This window comes from Microtus pennsylvanicus, chromosome 7 (assembly GCF_037038515.1).
Source record: "Microtus pennsylvanicus isolate mMicPen1 chromosome 7, mMicPen1.hap1, whole genome shotgun sequence".
In the NCBI taxonomy this organism is placed as follows: Eukaryota; Metazoa; Chordata; class Mammalia; order Rodentia; family Cricetidae; genus Microtus; species Microtus pennsylvanicus.
In genome coordinates, this window is record NC_134585.1 from 91,654,417 (window position 1) to 91,673,876 (window position 19,460).

General features: G+C 43.8%; 1 protein-coding gene across 50 annotated transcripts in view; it reads left to right on the forward strand.

Annotated features, from left to right (window-relative positions):
• The window catches only part of Ank2 (ankyrin 2), a 521,939-nt gene that overhangs the window by 491,670 nt on the left and 10,809 nt on the right, over positions 1–19,460 (forward strand). For 26 of the 50 annotated variants that reach the window (XM_075981403.1, XM_075981404.1, XM_075981391.1 and 23 more), the window contains 8 exons: positions 154–186; positions 1,948–1,969; positions 4,980–11,186; positions 12,670–12,744; positions 14,662–14,793; positions 15,689–15,832; positions 17,385–17,643; positions 18,962–19,313. In XM_075981403.1, the coding sequence (XP_075837518.1) occupies positions 154–186; positions 1,948–1,969; positions 4,980–11,186; positions 12,670–12,744; positions 14,662–14,793; positions 15,689–15,832; positions 17,385–17,643; positions 18,962–19,313 (7,224 nt within the window). The remainder of the gene's footprint in view (positions 1–153; positions 187–1,947; positions 1,970–4,979; positions 11,187–12,669; positions 12,745–14,661; positions 14,794–15,688; positions 15,833–17,384; positions 17,644–18,961; positions 19,314–19,460) is intronic. The other 24 variants (XM_075981421.1, XM_075981420.1, XM_075981417.1 and 21 more) reach the window with 1 other exon arrangement.

Sequence of the window (19,460 nt, forward strand, 5' to 3'; positions counted from 1 at the left end):
CTTTAGCTGTCTTCTATAAACTATTTAACAAAGCAGCCTGAATGTACTGTGTGCCTGCCTTGATGCTTGCAGATGGACGTATTTACTCTTTTCCTCTAAACGTTTCTTCCTTCTCCCTTTTTTCCATCTTGCACGGCATCTTGGGGCATCCAGGAATCTGAGTCAGATCAAGAGCAGGAGGAAGAGGTAATTTTACAACAGCGTCACTTGTTCCTGGCTCTGTCATTGCTGGAGCTACTAAGAAGAGCATGTGGTTGACCTCTAATTTTTGGAGAGTAGGCAGCTATTTTTAGCAATTAGATGAGCAGAATTTTAGTCTACCTTCCTACTCCTATTTTTTTTTCATCTTGTGACTGGCATTCAGAGAACCGCAGTTTCCTTTTTTATTTTAGCCCTCTACGTAAGAGTATGTAATTCTCTGCCACTCCTAATGGCCAGGCCGTTGTCTTGGTGACACTCAAAGGCTAGACTGGCGGAGTCTGAAGGTGACAGCGAGCAGACACAATGGTTAGCTTTGTAGCTCTCATAGCCTCACTAGCAGCAAAGTTTTCCTGAAGCTGGGCCTGTGCTGACATCAGCACTCTGGTAATTACTAGGGTGTGTGCTGGTGTATTTGGGGGTTCTTGAATCTTCTCGGCTCTAATCTGCACTGTGCAGATTTGTTTATGTTTAGTTTATGTAAATTAAAGTTAGTACCTTTTATGAGTGCACTGTGGTCCTAACACCATGGCCGAGAATCACTAAGACTAACCCACCTTCAGCCATTTATTAGACTCCATGATCATGATACAAACATATTTATAATTAGCATTCCTCATAAAGTATATTTGCAGATCTCAGTGTTCTGCACACCTTACCAGCATGGTTTTCTCTCACCTATCTTCTGTGTGAAGTTACATACAGATGTAGAAAACAAGTTCTAAGGATGGCATCTTGAAATATCTGAGTGATATCCATATTGATTCTTAAAGCAAATATATGTTTCTCTTCTTTTTAACGGTCGCAAAACACCCATTGTTATAACAGAGATGAAAGAAATTATTGAAAAACTCCTTATATTTATCCACAAATATAAGAACTTCTGTTTCCTGTCTGTGTTTAACTGTTTCCAAACTAATTATCACTAGTGCATACATTTTAATATGCCTTCATTTTTAAATGTTTATGCCAATGTGCCTGAAATGTAAAAATACAAAGAAAAGCATAATAAATGTTCTGTGCCCACCAACTTCAAATGCATGGCCTTAGTCCATAGGACTGCCACCATTTCCCTCTTCTTTCATAGGAAGCTAGGGAACAGAGGTGGACTGGCAGTCACACAGGCCATCAGGTGTGTGATTGGTCATTTCCTGTGTGGGTCACTGTCACATACACAATGTCCTTCTGTGCTCAGGGATTCTGTCTCCCTGGCTCATGAAATGTGACACCTTCACCCCATCCACAAAGAGCATAAAAATGGTGAAACCGATTTTACTGTGTTCACAGCTGAGCCATTTCCATTAGATACGTGGTTGTTTCCTGTGAAATACTTTCAGGAAGTTTCTGTTCTTCCTTAAAGGAACGTGTGAACAGCTGTGGAGCAGTTTGGAGCAGTGTTGCTAGGAAATGACTTCTATAGAACTTATCACCCAGGATGCTTTGCCATTCTTTTTTTTTTCTCATTTAATTGTAACTTGTAACCTTTTCCCTAATATGCATTTTCTTACATCAAACACAGTTGGCTTGCCTCTTTCCAAGGGTAACATATTCTTCCTGTAGTTTCTAGAAATGATGTATGAATATGTGTTTATTTATATATACAAAACGGTAGCTGATGTCTTTGGCTTTCTTCTAGTATACGTTGTCACTCCTATGTGCATAACCACAAATAGGATCTTACTATGCACATAAGCGACTCTGAGCCAAGAGCTGTTTGTAACCATTGAATTTGTGTATGTTTTCTTTCAGATCGGTATGACATCAGAAAAAAGTAAGACTTTGAATAAAATTGAGTTTGTTTGAAAGCTGGCTGTAATGAAAAGAAGCATGAATTAAGATGCAAGCTAGTTGCCATTACTAACCACTATAATAATTACATTTTTGTATAGTTCTTATTAATCATTAATGTATACTTATAAACGCAGCTTGGCCAGTTAAATCATAAGTATGCCTAATTTGTGAATTAATTAGCATTAAATGCAATGATTATTCATTAAGCATTCACTTTCTTTTGACATTCCTGTAACCCTGGCATTGCTGTCAAGCTTGTTTAGAAAGCCACCCCACCGTTTCGTCCATCTGTTAGCGTAACATTGCCACCTCATTTTTTTCCCCTGCACTGACATGACAGTATTACTTTCTACACAAAGCCACAGTGGCCTCTGTAAAGAGCCTTGCCTCTGGAAGAACGCCTACAAAAGCGATACTGTCTCAGAGTTTTGAGCCGAAGCTCAAGCGCCCCCCCATACCCCGCCCTCCTTGCCCTCTTACTGTGGTGAAGTATACTTAAGTCTTTAGGTGAGAGCTAACAGAATTTTGTGAAAATTTCTAAAGGGGAGGGGGGGCACAAAAAGAAAAGAATGCAAAAATTAAAGACTACTGGATGCAATTACTGATCACAGTGTGGTTATATTTAAATAACAATTCAAAATCCCCAACAAAATCTAATACAGGAAGCATTCCTGAGTTCACGCGAGGTTTGTAATGATCTAGCCACGTTTCATCTTGTCAGCCTGGTCTCTGTGACCGTCTGGCTTCCTGTGTAGAAACCCAAGTTGAATTTTATAGATTTTTTTTCCACCTTATGCCTTAAACACTTGAGAAAAATATTCTAATTTTTAATCTTATTAAGTATTAAGATTTATGTTGATTCATCTTATCCCAGGGTAGCATTTTCCTGAAAGGAAAGTACACAGAGCCGTATGTCGTGGTCATCTTGCCCTAGATGGTTAGGTTAGTCACTTTTGTGGTGCTGCTATAAAACACATGAACAAAGCAACTTACAAAGAAGAGTCTTTTGTGGGGCTTACGGTTGCTGAGCGTTAGAGCCCGTGATGGCAGAGCAGGGGTAGTAGGCGGCAGACCTGTTGGACTCTGGAAACCACCAATGGGCAGAGAGAGCACTATTGTCCTAGTGACACACTTCCTCCAGCAAGGCCATACCCCCTAAGCCTCACCAAACAAACGTCACCTCGGGACCAAGTACCCCAAACTTTATAGGCAGGTCTTATTCAAAGCATCACGCTGGCGACCTACAGGCCTGTTCTCCTAGAAGTCTTAGTTCATTGTAATTTGCTGCTGTCCTGTTGGATTGACTTTAACTGGGGCTTATCCTTATGTCCCTTGAACTTATGTTCAAGTTGAAACTCTGAGATTCTGATGTCTTCAATAATATATATGAATAAACATATCAGCATTACTATAGATTGATTTTAATATATTTTATATAGAGCACATGTGTCTAATCACATGTGCTAGCCTCTAAACAAATACAAGTTCTCTCTAGAGAATACAGTTTTGCATATGCCACATATTATTTTTGCCTTCATTGGTTTTTTTTTTTAAGTGTTTTTATTTTCTCTTTCTCCTCCTTCTATAGGGCTATTGTATTGACTTAATGAAATGTAAATGAAATGGCCCCTTCATTTACTCCTTTGTACAAGCTAGTCAGAGTTAAAATTATTGGTCTGGGTCAGTTAAAAAAATAGTAATGTTCCCATGTTGCTATAATACTATGGGTTCTCTTGAATGACACCTAAATACTTGGAATATCTTCCAGATCTCAACGGCAGATTCATGCTTGGTTTTGTTTAAAAGACAATCACCTCAGAGTTTTCACACAGCCATAAAATAACATCCAGAGAAGGGTTCTCTTAGTAAGGCCTTTACTGAAGCTTTTATGTAAGCCAACCCCGAGAGTTTCTTGCATTTGTCGTGATTAAAGGAGCCCCACCCCACCTGTGACTCCAGTAGATCTCACAGACCCCCGCACGGACTGGTAGGGAGTAACTATGCTTCATCACAGTAACGTTTTACTTTTTGTTCTAATTTCTCACCTCCTTCCTTGCCTGCACTTTTCTGCAAGGCGGCCCCTGCCCAGCAGCTTTACTCCACCTTTGCTTTGCATGGAAATAACTTGGCTTACATCAACTGTGTGTGTGTCCTGTGTGACTGTCTCTAATTTGGGTTTGCCACGCATCACCTTTTAACTCTGGCCTCACATAAACGTTCCATCACAACTGTTGTTTCCGTCCATTTGTCCTTCCCTTTCCTTTATCCTCCTCCTTGGTCTGTCTACAACATCTCTAAACAAGGAGGTCCCTCCGAGGAAAGGGCCATGCCTCTCCGCACGAGATGTGTGTCATCGTCAGGTGTGGATTTCCCCTCGACGAAATGCCAGTCTGCAGCTGACTCAGACGTGTGTTCTGCCATTGCTGTATGCTGGCAGGACGGTACTTGACCAAATTCGAAACCTGTGGAATTGAAAATGTATGGATATAGTTGGGTGCAATTCTGAATCGGCTCCGACTGGCTTACTCAGAGAGGAAATCGGGTTTCTGCAATTTCTAACGCTTTTTTTTTTCTATTTTTTTTACCCATGGTTTTTTTTGTTTTGTTTTGTTTTCTGACATTGATCTGTAATATCTGGACAATCTTGAGATATCTCTGTGTAATTTCACTGCGCTCTTCTTCTTTTGATTTGTGATTTTTTAATGTATGTCTTGAGTATCTGTGATAGCTCTGTTGTATGTATGAATGTGCTACAAGTGAGAAAATTAAGCAAGTTATTTCCTGCTCATTTTCCTTTTCAGTTATTTTTTTCCGTTAGCCTTGCTTTGCTCTTGTTCCTTGAGACCTTGTGGATCCACCATCCCCAGCCCATTCTGTTGCCCCTTCCACCACCAGGAAAAGACGCTGTGTTGTTTTGGTCCTGATTACATTTTGCCAGATATCTTTTTTGATTTCCATTTTACTTTCGATGTTTTTCATTCACATCAAAGATGATGAGACAGAGTCGACAGAAACATCTGTCCTGAAAAGCCACCTGGTTAATGAAGTTCCCGTCTTAGCCAGTCCGGACTTGCTCTCTGAAGTTTCTGAGATGAAACAAGATCTGATCAAAATGACGGCCATCTTGACCACAGATGTGTCTGATAAGGCAGGTTCCCTCAAAGTGAAAGAGCTGGCGAAGGCTGCTGACGAGGAGCCAGGCGAACCGTTCGAAATTGTTGAAAGAGTTAAGGAGGACTTAGAGAAGGTGAACGCAATCCTGCGAAGTGGCACCTGTGTCAGAGATGAAGGCAGAGTGCAGAGGTCTCAGTCTGAGCGAGAGCTAGAAGAGGAATGGGTCATTGTCAGTGATGAGGAAATTGAAGAGGCCAAGCAGCACGCACCTGTAGAAATCACTGAACGCCCATGTGTAGAAGTCAGAGTAGACAGGGGCACCAAGGTCAAATCAGAGAAGGACTCCACTGGCTTAGTGAATTACCTTACGGATGACCTAAACTCATACGCTTCTCATGAAAAGAAGCCACAAACAGCTCAGGAGAAGTCAGGGGAGACGAGTCAGGCCTCAGCTGTTGGCAAGAGCTCTGAGAATAATAAAGGGAAGGCTGTGCCAGCAGAGGAGAAACAGAGTGCCCAGAAGCAGTCCAAACCAAGCCTGGTGATAAAGAAGCCAGTGCGGAGGAAACTAAAAGAAAAGCAGAAACCAAAAGATGAAAGCCCTCAAGGCAGTGAAGAAACGACTGAACTTAAGAAAGGTAGCTCAGAGGAGTCGGTAGATGAAGAGCGAGGCCTGGCCCCCGAACCCCTTCCCACTGCCAAGGCCACCTCTCCTCTGATAGAAGAAACTCCTATTGGTTCCATAAAGGACAAAGTAAAGGCCCTTCAGAAGCGAGTAGAAGATGAGCAGAAAGGTCGAAGCAAGTTGCCCATCAGAGTCAAAGGCAAAGAGGATGTGCCTAAAAAGACCACGCCCAGGACACAGCCAGCTGGGTCACCTTCTTCAAAGTCATCTCCTTCCTCTAAAACAGACCGGCACTCTTCCCTTTCTTCCTCTGCAAAAACTGAAAGACACACGCCAGTGTCACCTTCAGGCAAAACGGAGAAACACTCACCCGTGTCACCGTCGCCAAAAACCGAACGACATTCACCAGTATCCTCAGGTAAGCCTGAGAAACACTCACCCGGATCCCCGTCAACAAAAAATGAAAGGCATTCCCCTGTGTCATCTGTGAAAACGGAGCGGCACACACCTGTGTCACCTTCGGGTAAAACAGACAAACGTCCCCCAGTACCGTCATGTGGAAGAACAGAGAAGCGCCCTCCTGTGTCACCCGGGAGAACCGAGAAACGCTTGCCAGTTTCACCATCTGCAAGAACCGCAGAGAAGCAGGCCCCCATGTCAACTACTGGGAAAAACGATAAGCACCTACCTGTGTCCCCTGGGAAGACAGAAAAGCAGCCACCTGTATCTCCCACCTCCAAAACAGAACGAATTGAGGAGACAATGTCTGTCCGGGAGTTGATGAAAGCCTTCCAATCAGGTCAGGACCCATCGAAACACAAGACAGGACTCTTTGAGCACAAATCAACAAAGCAAAAGCAACCACAAGACAAAAGTAAAACTCGGGTAGAAAAAGAAAAGGGGCACACAGTAACTCAGAGAGCAGAGAGCCAGACAGTCAAGCGTAGCCAGAGGTTTCCAGTGACAGCTCCTACTGAATCCAGAAGGTTCCGTTCTTCCACCATCACTGTTGGGCTCAGGACAGAAGATCCAGTTAGAGAAAGGTTTGAGAAAGCCCATGTTATTAAAACACCTGAGCCCATTCCATCAGTGGTGGCAGACGGAAGCCCTCGGGGCAGTGAGACCCTTCAAGACAAAATAGTAGATGAGCAAGGAGACATGGATCTTCAGATCAGCCCAGACAGGAAAACCTCCACTGACTTTTCTGACGTCATCAAGCAAGAGTTAGAAGACAATGACAAATACCAGCAGTTCCGCCTCACCGAGGAGACAGAGAAGGCTCAGATTCAGTTAGACCAAATAATCACAAGTCCTTTCAACACAACCCTTCCGCTAGATTACATGAAAGACGAGTTTCTTCCAGCTCTGTCTTTACAGAGCGGGGCTCTGGGTGGCAGCTCCGAAAGCCTGAAGCAGGAAGTTATAGCAGGCTCCCCTTGTGGCAGCCTGATGGAGGGCACCCCTCAGATCAGTTCAGAAGAGAGCTACAAGCATGAGGGCCTAGCAGAAACCCCCGAGACAAGTCCAGAGAGTCTTTCTTTTTCACCAAAGAAAAGTGAGGAACAAATTGGAGATATCAAGGAAACCAAGGTAGACACACGCACAGAAAGTCATTCAGAAACAGAGCTTCCTGTAGCTAAAGACATTCCTGATAGTTCTGAAACACAAGGTGCTGAGGTAACTGGGGGTTCAGAGTCCTCCACTGAGCATGGTCAGAAGGAGGTCACCCAAGATGCTTCCCAAGATGCGTACTCCAAACAAGACGGTTGCCCTAGCAGCCACCGTGTATCATTAGCCAATGAAACAAGCCAGGCGTTTACTGAGAAGGGGTCTTGTGATGTAAGTCAGCTCCCACTTGTTAGTTCCGCTTATGAGACCCAACCAGAAAGTGAAACTCAGGAATCCACAACGCCCTCCGAGGTGACAAAGACCTTTCCACCATCAGATGCTTCTGTGAAGACAGGTGAGGGGACAGAAGCAAAGCCCCAGGGAGCCGTTAGAAGTCCCCAAGGGTTAGAACTTCCACTCCCTAGCCGGGATAGTGAGATCCTCAGCCCAATGGCTGATGAATCATTAGCAGTAAGCCACAAAGACTCTCTAGAAGCCAGCCCTGTGCTGGAAGACAACTCCTCACACAAGACTCCCGATTCTCTGGAACCCAGTCCTCTGAAAGAGTCCCCTTGCAGGGACTCCCTTGAGAGCAGCCCAGTGGAGCCTAAAATGAAAGCAGGAATTCTCCCAAGTCACTTTCCTCTCCCTGCAGCTATGACCAAAACAGATCTTGTTGTTGAAGTGGCTTCCATGCGTTCTCGGCTGCTCCGAGACCCCGATGGCAGTGCTGAGGATGATAGCCTTGAGCAGACGTCCCTCATGGAGAGCTCCGGGAAAAGCCCCCTCTCCCCTGACACACCCAGCTCTGAAGAGGTTAGCTATGAGGTCACACCCAAGACTTCAGATTCAAGCACACCGAAACCAGCTGTGATTCATGAATGCGCAGAGGAGGAGGACTCTGAAAATGGGGAGAAAAAGAGATTCACGCCAGAAGAGGAAATGTTCAAAATGGTAACCAAAATTAAAACGTTTGATGAACTTGAGCAAGAGGCAAAGCAGAAAAGGGACTACAAGAAAGAACCCAGGCAAGATGAATCCTCCTCGGCCTCAGACCCCGATGCTGACTGTTCAGTAGAAGCAGATGAACAGAAACAGATGGAGAGCGTGGCTGATGAGGGTGAGGTCCCTGTACTGGTGACTTCAGAGAGCAGAAAAGCTTCTTCCTCCTCTGAAAGTGAACCTGAGCTGACACATCTAAGTAAAGGTGCTGACTCAGGACTTCTGACAGAGCCGGTTATTCGAGTGCAACCTCCATCTCCCCTTCCATCCAGCATAGACTCAAATTCCAGCCCTGAAGAATCCCAGTTCCAGCCTATCATTACCAAACAATACACTTTCAAGATGAATGAGGATATTCAAGAGGAGCCGGGTAAGTCAGAAGAAGACAAAGATGGCGAATCTCATTTAGCTGAAGACCATCAGACTCCTTCTACTGATGGTGTTGATAGGTCTTACGATGATCTGAACAGAGAGACCCATCAGTCAAAAACCTGTGATGGCCATGGTTGTGAGGCTGTGAGCCCTGGTGACTCAGCCACCCCTATCTCCTTAGGAGTTCAGAGTTCAGCATATAATGATGTTGAGGAACAGCTGACCATTGATAAAGAGTCGCTGGTTCTCCAGAAGCCTTGTGAAAATGATCCTAAAGGAAGAGAGCCTGATCCTTCTGGAGTGGAATCTGCGCAAATGGATTTCCCCAGTGATGGCTCTTGCTTGTCTTTGTCGCATTGTGCAGTGTCTGAAAGAAAGGAATCAGCTAAAGAAATACCCTCTCCATCTTCCCCTGTAAAAGCAGAGGCCACAATAACTACTGAGACTTTGGAGAACACGTCAGGGGACTGTCTGACTGAAGATGTATCTCCTACACCTCAAACGGATAGGTTTGCCATGAACGTTCCAGTGTCTGACTTAGCTGAGACGGATGACAATTCTGACCATCAAATAACCAGCCCATATGAAAACGTTCCTTCGTCATCATTTTTCTCTGGTGAGGAGAGCAAAATCCAAACAGATACCTGTCATGCCACAGTTGTTTCTTCACCGGAAGTGTACTCTGTTGTCCTCAGATCCTGTGCTGAGGATGCAGTAACGACAAACTCCTCGAGTAGAACTGTCTCAAGCCAAGAGTCAAAATTTGAGAGCCGTGGCCTAGAAACTGAACCCGAGCAAAAAAGTACCTTGTGGGGCATGCAGGCAGATGAGCCTCCCTCATCTGTAGCCCCCGTGACACCAAATGCACCTGCGGTCGCCGGTGAGCAAGTGAGCAAAGTCATCATCACCAAAACCGATGTGGATGCTGACTCCTGGAGTGAAATCCGCGAAGATGATGAAGCCTTTGAAGCTCGAGTGAAGGAGGAAGAACAGAAGATATTTGGTTTGATGGTAGACCGACAATCCCAGGGTACCACTCCCGATACGACTCCTGCCAGGACCCCAACTGAAGAGGGGACCCCAACGAGTGAACAAAACCCATTCCTCTTCCAGGAAGGCAAGTTGTTTGAGATGACCCGAAGTGGTGCTATTGATATGACAAAAAGGTCCTATGCGGATGAAAGCCTACCGTTTTTCCAGATTGGTCAAGAGTCCAATGAAGAGACTGTCTCCAAAGACTCGAAGGAAGGAGCCACAGGGGCCGAGCTGCCACAGCTGGAAAACACAAGTGAGTCACTGGAACTTTCAGACTCCAAAGAAGCCGTAGACGATGAGGGAGAATTACTTCCTGATGATGTGAGTGAAGAGATAGAGGAATCACCTGCCTCAGATGCTAACCTTGATGCCGAAATGATGACTCTCGCTTCCTCTGAACTGCCCGCAAAAGAGCCCGTCTCCACAGCAGCGGAGGGCCTCCCCACCGTGCCGTCTAGTGATACATCTTCTCTGAGCACTGTGAGGCAGCTGTCTTGCCCTGCCTTCCCTCAGCCTGTTGTTCAGATGGACTTTTCCACAGTCACCAGGTCTATTCATTCAGACCGGGATGATGAGTCCCTAGAGTCTTCTCCAGAGGAACAGAAGTCTGTGATTGAGATCCCTACTGCACCCATGGAGAATGTGCCTTCTGCTGAAAGCAAACCTCAAATTCCTATGCAGGCTGTCTCTGCTTCGGTCCCAGTCCCTCCATCTGCAGAGGATGAGAGCGCATTTTCTGATGATTTCTCATCTGGTATGGATGAGGAAAGTAAGGAGGACGACACCAAACCAAAGTCCAAAATCCCCATCAAAGCACCCACCCAAAGAACCGAGTGGCAGCTCTCCCATCCAGACACATCTTTCCAGAAGACAGCTGTTCCCCAGGGACAAGACACATTAAGCAGAGCCCCAGATGGTAGAAGCAAATCTGAATCAGATGCTAGTGCTTTGGATGCTAAGACCAAATGCCCAGTAAAAGCCAGAAGTTACATTGAGACAGAAACAGAGAGTCGGGAAAGGGCAGAAGGGTTTGAGTCAGAATCGGAAGAAGGGGCCACCAAACCAAAGCTGTTTGCATCCCGATTGCCAGTTAAAAGCAGAAGCACCCCATCTTCCAGCAGGACAGGCACAAGCCCCACAAAAGAGAGTAGGGAACATTTCTTTGACCTTTATAGAAACTCCATAGAATTCTTTGAGGAGATTAGTGACGAGGCTTCTAAGTTAGTGGACAGGCTCACACAGTCGGAAAGGGAGCAGGAGCCGCCTTCAGATGATGAAAGTAGTAGTGCCCTGGAGGTGTCAGTCATTGAAAATCTGCCAGCTGTTGAGCCTGAGCTTTCAGTTCCTGAGGACATCTTTGACACAAGGCCCATTTGGGATGAGTCCATTGAGACTATGATTGAACGCATCCCTGATGAAAATGGCCATGACCGTACTGAAGGTATTTGCCAGCCGCTGGAATTCCCTGTGCTACGCATGTCATAAATTCAATAGAGATTTTTTTTTCTTCTTTGGTGTGTAACGTTTGTTTTATTTTGTGATTTGTGTCTCATTTTTCTTTAAGCTTTCTGTAGTGGTTAATGTGTTTGTGTAAGCCCTTTTTGTGTTTTGTGCTTTTTCTGTATACTCTTGTCTATGAAACAATCTCAAGATTGAGTAATGAGAATGCTTATCAGAAACATAAACATAACCAAGCATCGGGGACCTTGCCTTTCTTTAGCTGCTGCACGTAAAGCCACACAAGCTTTGAGTTTTGTTGTTCTGGAGTTCCAGGTTTAACCTCAAGTTAAATACTTTCGCTTTTACACCTGAGCATATGGGTTTCACAGCACAAGGACTTAGTGCTTGAATTTCTCATCTTTATGTACTTTCAATAATTGGTACATTCAATTTTGTCATGATTAGGAAGCCCTTTACTCAAAAAGATTGCTCACATCCTGAAATTCTAATTATTGTGGGTCTGGTTTTCAATTCAGAGAGGTTGGCTTTCAGATACCATGGTAACCATATTAAACAAACAAACCTAAGGTAAAAAAAATCGCTCTTTATTTGTGAAGTAGACAGATGGTGAACGTGTTTAGATGAGATTCAGCAGACAACAAATCTCAAACTTTGCACGATATAACGGAATGATGGCTCTTGAAAGTGTGAAGAAAGGAAACCACGGGTGACTTTGGGAGGTCACCGGCAGACTTCCACTATCTCTAAATGAAGACTTACTCCTAAATTTGGGTGACATAGAATTTCTTGATATTGCCCATCAATCTACAGCAGTTAAATGGACTAGGATGAATTCTAGTTTGTGAGAGGGAGCGCTCATGCCTTTACTTAGGAACAGGTGCCAGAAACTCTGCCTCAGAAGCAAATATCCTACCAGCCTGACAGACAAAGTTAAAGTGCCTTTATCTTGTCTTCTTTCGAGGTCAGTAGGACAGTGTTGTTCCTGGACAGGCTGGTCGGTCCAACCATGACTAAGATAATTCTTCGTGCTTTCTTTCGGGCGGGACGTGGTGGTGACTGACACCTCCATAGGCTTTAGTAGTAGAGCCCAGCCAGTCACTCCACTTCTATATCCCATTTGTGATTTTTTTTCCAATATTTCGTGTGCAAAATGAGCATGCTTACACGGGCCGTTTTTTTCAAAACTGGAAAAGGAAAGCCCTGAGATAACTAGACATTCTGCTCAGTTATTAGTCTTCATTAAAGGGATATGGAAGCAGATGGTTCCCACGATTCACCACATGGGATTCATTCTCCCATTCTACCCCAGAAATCAGAAAACACAGCACTTCATATGACCGAAACCATGATAGCTAATTTGTGCAACTTCAGATATCAGTGACTCCCTTCCTTGGATGATCAGTACTGTGGTTCCCTTGCTGTCCCAGATACTCTTTGGCCATTCTGTTTTTGACCTTCTGTAGATCCCCAAGATGAGCAGGAGCGGATTGAAGAGAGGCTGGCTTATATTGCTGATCATCTTGGCTTCAGCTGGACAGGTAATTGGTGTGATCTAGTTTTTTTATATATATAACAAAAAACACTCAGTTAAAGAATTTTTCTTTATCTTTCTCGAGGAAGACTATAAGGAATAGTGTGAGGAGAAATCTGTGAGTTGAAGAATCCAATGCCATAGCTAATGGTGCAGCCTGAGCGTAGGGTTCACAACAATTCTGGAGTTTAGAGCTTAGGTTTGAAGACTTTGAGAATAACCCTGTTTACCCATCCTCTTATAGTTAGCTAAACTGCAGGAAGATTCCCACGTTTCACACAATTTTAGATTCAATTTTTATAATCTTTTTTTTTTCATGAGACAGGTTCCAGGCCAACCTGGAGCTCACTAAATACCTTAAACTGGCCTAAACTCATGGTAAACCCCTCTGCCTCAGTGCTGAGAATACAGATGTGAGCTACCAAGTCTGGCAATTTTTGTAACATTTGAGATTTCACCAGGGCTGCATATTTTTGATGTTTGATGTCAAGTGTCTTCATAGTAAATAATACTAGAGTGTGTTCTGGGAGAATGTTAAAGAACATACAAATGAGATGTGATTTTTTTGCTGTAGGGGTATTGAAGTATAGAGTATATGCTGAGCAATTTATTAAGAGAAAATGAATTCTAATATCCATATTGTTACTTGCAAATTATGATTTATAAATTTAAAATATTTTTTCATCTGCCTGTGACTTAATATTCAGCAGTATTATAGTCTACCTTGCTTTTATATGTATTATTTTAAACTCTGATTTGGTTTCTTGAGTATTACTTGAATATGCTTCACTGAGACAAACAGTGCAGAGATAATACTCTTCTATCAGTTTCTTGAAGATTTGGAAAAGAATAAGAACCTACCTATTCTCAAAGATGATTGATAACTTGGAATAAATGACTGGAAGCAGTAGAAATGGCCATTTTCTCTCTTTTGGTAATTTTAGAATAATTCTGTAAGGATTTGGAGGAGATAATGATACCAAAATATCCCTTGTTGGCATATTAGATATGTATTATTTTCCTTGAATATGTATGTAATAATACGTACTAAATGTGTTAAGTATAAAGGTAGCAAAACTGTAAACCTTATAATCAAACAGAATGAAAGAAAAGGAAAAGCCAATACATCAGTAAAATAAAATTACTAGATCAAGGATATTTTTAATATTGAAGATACCAGGTAGACAATAGAAGCCATTTGCTTTTACACACAAATGCATACCTACACATTGCAATAGTGTGCACAAGCATCAAGTATTCATATAGAATATTAATAGTAAAATAAAGAAACTTTTTGTAGAAGATACGTTTGAGAAAGGATTTCTCTATGTAGCCCTGGCCATCCTGGAACTCCCAGTAAAGACCAGGCTGGCCTCAGCTCACAGAGATCTGCCTGCCTCTGCCTCCCGAGTGCTGGGGAGGATTAAAGATGTGCACCACTATGCCCAGCTTGGAAAAAAATCTATTTTACTTCTACGCTATGCTAGTTTAATGTTTCACAGACCTTCCCTTTATGGACATCAAATAAAGAAAGGAGCATACCTGACCACTATAAATTAGCTACAACAAATGTTTGCGTACATTTCCAGAAACAGGATTTGAAGAAGATGGAAATCTACAAACGTAGGAAATGCGGTTTCTCCTGTACAGTCATTTATCTTCCATCATCTCGATTAAAATCTAAACGAGTGATAATGTTCTGATCTCCATTTACATATAATTAATTCTATATCCAATTTTAAGGGAGAGAGATTGTTAATGCTAATGTATCAAAGGTATGTATGAGTCACTTCTAACCTGAATGCTCTTAGCAACACAGGATCCTATCACTTACAAATCACGAAGCAAGGTGTGGAGACTCAAACCTGAAGAGTCATTGCGCTAACAATGTAGACAATGGAGCCTTTTGTTGTTCTTGTTTTAGAATTAGCAAGAGAACTGGATTTCACCGAAGAGCAGATCCACCAAATTCGAATTGAGAACCCCAACTCCCTTCAAGACCAGAGCCATGCACTGCTGAAGTACTGGCTGGAGAGGGATGGGAAGCATGCCACAGGTAGGTGGGGAAACGCTCAGCTAGAAGTGTTATCCCAAGGTGAAAGAGGAGCACCCAAAGATTTCATTCTCACAAAATCAGTTAAGATAAACTGCTGAACATCAGCATTCTAAGAAGCACTGTTAGTGAAGGACAACAGGCTGCTGTCATTTTGTAAAATAATATTGTTCCGTGAGAAATCCTGCATGGTGTGTTTGCAAACAATGCCAAGTATTTGGCAATGCTACCAGTGCCAGCTGCCAACGGAAGGATCACGGAGACCTAGCAGGTCCTAAGCATTGGTTAATGGGCACAGTTGTGTGGTCATAACTATTTATGGGTGGTGTGCTGCCTGCAGCTCATGTTCCTGTTCCTCTCTTGGAGTTTAGGTATATAGGGAGGGGAAGCAAGCAGCTACTCTGATGGTGAGTGATATGGTTAAGGGAGACAGACCATGGCTGCCACACACCTTCATCCCTTTCTCTCAAGTCTCTGTGAAGATCTGCCTTCATATCCTTTGCTGCTTGTTTTTCTCCCATATTCCTTTTTAGCAGCACTGGAATATTTGGCCAATAAAAACAGGAAGGTACTCGATTGAACTTAAGAAAACAGATGATCATCAAATATAGTTTAATATAACTAAATTTCACACAGTATTTGAGATAGAGCTGAAGTCTCTGTTTCTGCCTGGAGTTCACATGGAGCTGAGTCCTGTGGCTCATCTGGCAACTCTGCTTTCAGGGTTTAGAGTATGTAGGGTCCACACATTGCTATTTGCCTCTCTTTACGAAGGACCTAGTTAGGTGTCACCAGGTTCTGATATAGAAACCAAGAACTTAGTGTGGCCACTGAGTGAAAGAACCCCCAGAGACGACCTCTCACATGTACGGAATGCGCCTTTTCTCTAATCTCTCAGATACTATCCTCATCGAATGCCTCACCAAGATCAACAGGATGGATATTGTCCATCTCCTGGAGACCAACACAGAACCCCTCCAGGAGCGCCTGAGCCACAGCTATGCAGAAATGGAACAGACCATTGTGCTGGACAACAGTGAAGGTCAAGTGATGTCTGTTGGCCGTACGGGGTAGTGAATAATTCAGGAGCTGCCTGCATTTTTTTTGTTTTGTTTTGTTTTTAGGCAACAGACTATAGCCCTTGGTGACGATGTATTTGTTTCTATTCCACCTCCATTTCTCTCCCTGTCCATTTGGTAACTCCCTCTACTCAGTCTTTATTGTCTCCCTACCATGGGTGCCCCAACCCAGTTTCTTTTTCCTCAGTCCCTTGAAGAACACTTCTGATGCTTACATAAGTTGATCTATTTTAACCACTGAATTTATGTTTTGCACTAAAACATCATTGCCAGTCACCCTGTGGCAATTAAGTACTACAGTACATCAGCATCCCACTTTGGTCTTTATTTCTGAATGGAGAGTTCTTCAGACCGGCTGGAGCCTTTGAGCACTAGCCCTGGGACCTTTACATATAAATTTATACTGAATTCATTCTCACTTGCTTGTCTCTCCTCCATTCTTTCCCAACTTCGACCCTTCTTACTTCTGCTCCTTCTCTCTAGTTTCTGCTTTCACTTCTTCCTTCAGCCCTTCCTCAACATTTCATTTCTCTTCCCCTTATTTATTCCTACTTATTGGACACACTTCAGGTTTCCTAGAAACATTTATAAGTAAATCTCTACACTTTTCCACCGTAAAATCCACCAAGATGAGGTGTCTAAGTGTGCACACTTTACCTTTCTTCCTGCCACAGTATGCTAAGTTCCCTTATTTGCTAAAGCTACTGCACCTTTTGTGCTGAATTTTATCCTCTATGTGATCGAGGGCTTCACTCCTGCAAATATCCATTTGGCTCTTATAGTTGGAGCCATGTCCAATGCCATTGCACTTTAAGAGTCCCATCCTTAAAAGAAAAACAAAGTGCATAGGTCTTCTGACCCTGCGTAGCCCCCTCCCTGGGTCTGCTTTGTTTCTCTGTCCGTTTTGTAGGAAATCTCTTCAAGAGAGAAGCTGGGATGTCCTGTTTCTTCTTCCTGTCTCTTGAGACCTTTGTGCTATTCCAATCCCTTTGTAAAATCCAGTAATTGTTTTCTCATCAAATCCTCCACGTTCAAATTCCTCCATACCTTGGTAGCATTTGATGAAAATAATTATTATCTCTCCTTTTTTTCAAACCCAATTTTGATGTTTTTTTATCTCCTTTCCACACTCCAATCCGTCTCAGTCTCTCAGTGACGCAGCATTGTTCTGGATGTAGTGGGATTCCTTAGCCCCACGTGAGCACCTGAACGCAAGGTGTTGTGGATTCTTCTTCCCTCTTAGACTCTATGACCCGACTATCACAGGAGATAACTGCTTGCCACTAGGGCTCCTTCAAACACATCACCAAGGAAGTGGTTCCATAGTTCACTGACAGGCACCATGCATCTTCCCTAGCCTCCCCTAAGTGGTCAGCATCCCAAAGTCACCAGCAGCATCTCTTTTTCATCTCTCTAACATCTCCTCCAGCAGGGTGTGGAGCAAAGCATTCCTTACCAAACAGGCCCCTAGTGTGAGTAAAATTTCTGAATATTTTCAATTATTCTTCCCTACAGGGTTTTCCGTACTTCAAGAGGAGCTCTGTGCAGCCCGGCACAAGCAGAAAGAGGAGCAAGCGACTTCCAAAGAAAGCGAGTCCAGTGACCACCCACCTATGGTCTCCGAAGAAGACATTTCTGTTGGTTATTCCACATTTCAGGATTGCATCCCCAAAACTGAGGGGGACAGCCCAGCAGCGGTGCTCTCTCCCCAAATGCACCAGGAACCAGTTCAACAAGATTTCTCAGGGAAAATACAAGACCAGCAGGAATGCTAGTGAGTTTCAGAAGTCTGTTAAATGCATTTCCAAAGAAAAGCTGCCACGAAAGGGAGCAAGGATAGTTCTACACAGGGAACTTCCAGTCTCACAGTGACTCACCTGTCACTATAAGCTGTGCTGTAGAAAAAGTCAAACAGTCAAGATACACAATTGTGATGGTGTTGTGTGGCACAGTCCTACCTGAGCCAGATTCTAGTTCACGACCTTGAACAATCCTCAGTGTTCCAAGTTTCCATACCCACATCTAAAGATCATGAAAATTATATACGTTTTACTTATTTAACAGGGTCGGAGGCCAGGGATAAGCCCTGAGCCACCTTTACAGAATGATCCTTGCAGACCGCAGTCACTACAGTCTTGTAGGATTTTTGTATCTTATTGGAATGCTTCCACGTGGTGCCGTGGCTGCCTGGGAGTTTGAAGAGTGACGGTGTAGGAAAGACAGCCCATGAGTGCTTCAGCAAAGCTACGCAGCATCTGAATATAAAGCCATCAGCACAGTAGAAAACATGCAAATAGAATGCAGTACCGTTAGTTCGAATCCGGGCAGAGTTAGAGTAAGGATAGGGAGGCATCGCCTGCCTGAAAGAAGCCCTGGGGAGTTGTTTAGCTCAGAACTTTACCAGGTAAAGGAGAGAGCTGCCTGGGGACACTGGCTGTCCAGGAGAGAACGGCTGAGGAGAAGCAACCTTAGTGTGTCAAGAGCTCACAGCCCAATACTTCCGTTGACAGTGAGTCTTGGTTTCTTGTCACCGGAACATGAGCATAGATACAAAATGCTTTCTTCCTCCCAAGCCCCTTCCTCCTTCACCTGCCTATAGGGTCCAAGGGGCAACCTGCAGAAAAGGTACAGAAAGAAGGCTGGGGGAAGTAAAATGTGGGAAGACCAGGACTTCCAGAGAGGGGCTCCGGTCATTTGTTTTCAGGGCAGAAGGGTGCTGGATACAAAGTAAGGAGCAGAAAAGGGCAATATGTTCTCGTTTATAAACTGAGGTTTGGAGAGGCTACCAGAAAGTGTCAGTGTCAACAGGTCCTTCCATCAAATAATAGATATACAATTATGCTCCCTTATGTTTGTAATTATACTAACTACATTAACACGGGTTTATTTCATTCTGCTAATTTTCTTGCTTTCTTCAAAAGCATTATCTATAAATATTTGTTCTGTGAAACTCAATTGTTTTTCATACTTATCACATATGGGCATCTCCATGTGCGTGCATCCTTGAAGACATACCGTCTTAGCTATCACGAAGAGAAATTTCATTTTCCCTTCCAGTGTGCCTAAGTGGCAAATTGACTTTTCTGTTTCAGTGTGACAACATCAGGGTCAGAAGGAGCAGAGACTCAAAAGGCCACAGAGGTTCCTGGCTCTCTCTGTAAGACTCCTGATGACATCAGGACCCCTCCTGAGGATGCCAGGACCCCTCCTGAGGATGCCAGGACCCCTCCTGAGGATGCCAGGACCCCTCCTGAGGACGCAAAGTCTTGTCTCCAGACCCCGGTGACTAGCGAGCGTGGTTCTCCTATTGTGCAAGAACCTGAGGAGGCTCCTGAGCCCAAAGAGGAGAGGTCTCCAAGGAAAACGAGCCTGGTGATAGTCGAGTCAGCAGACGACCAGCCCCAGGTCTTGAAAAGGCTTGACGGTGATGCGGCCTTTCAAAAGGTCAGGTTTCCCTTCCTCCATGTGTCCTTCCTCACCTGTGCCAAAGCTATGAACTTTCTGTTTCTATTGATGGGTCTTTAATTTTTTATTTTTTATATAAATATAAAAAGATTGGTCAGATAAGTTAAACTAGGACACAGGAAATGC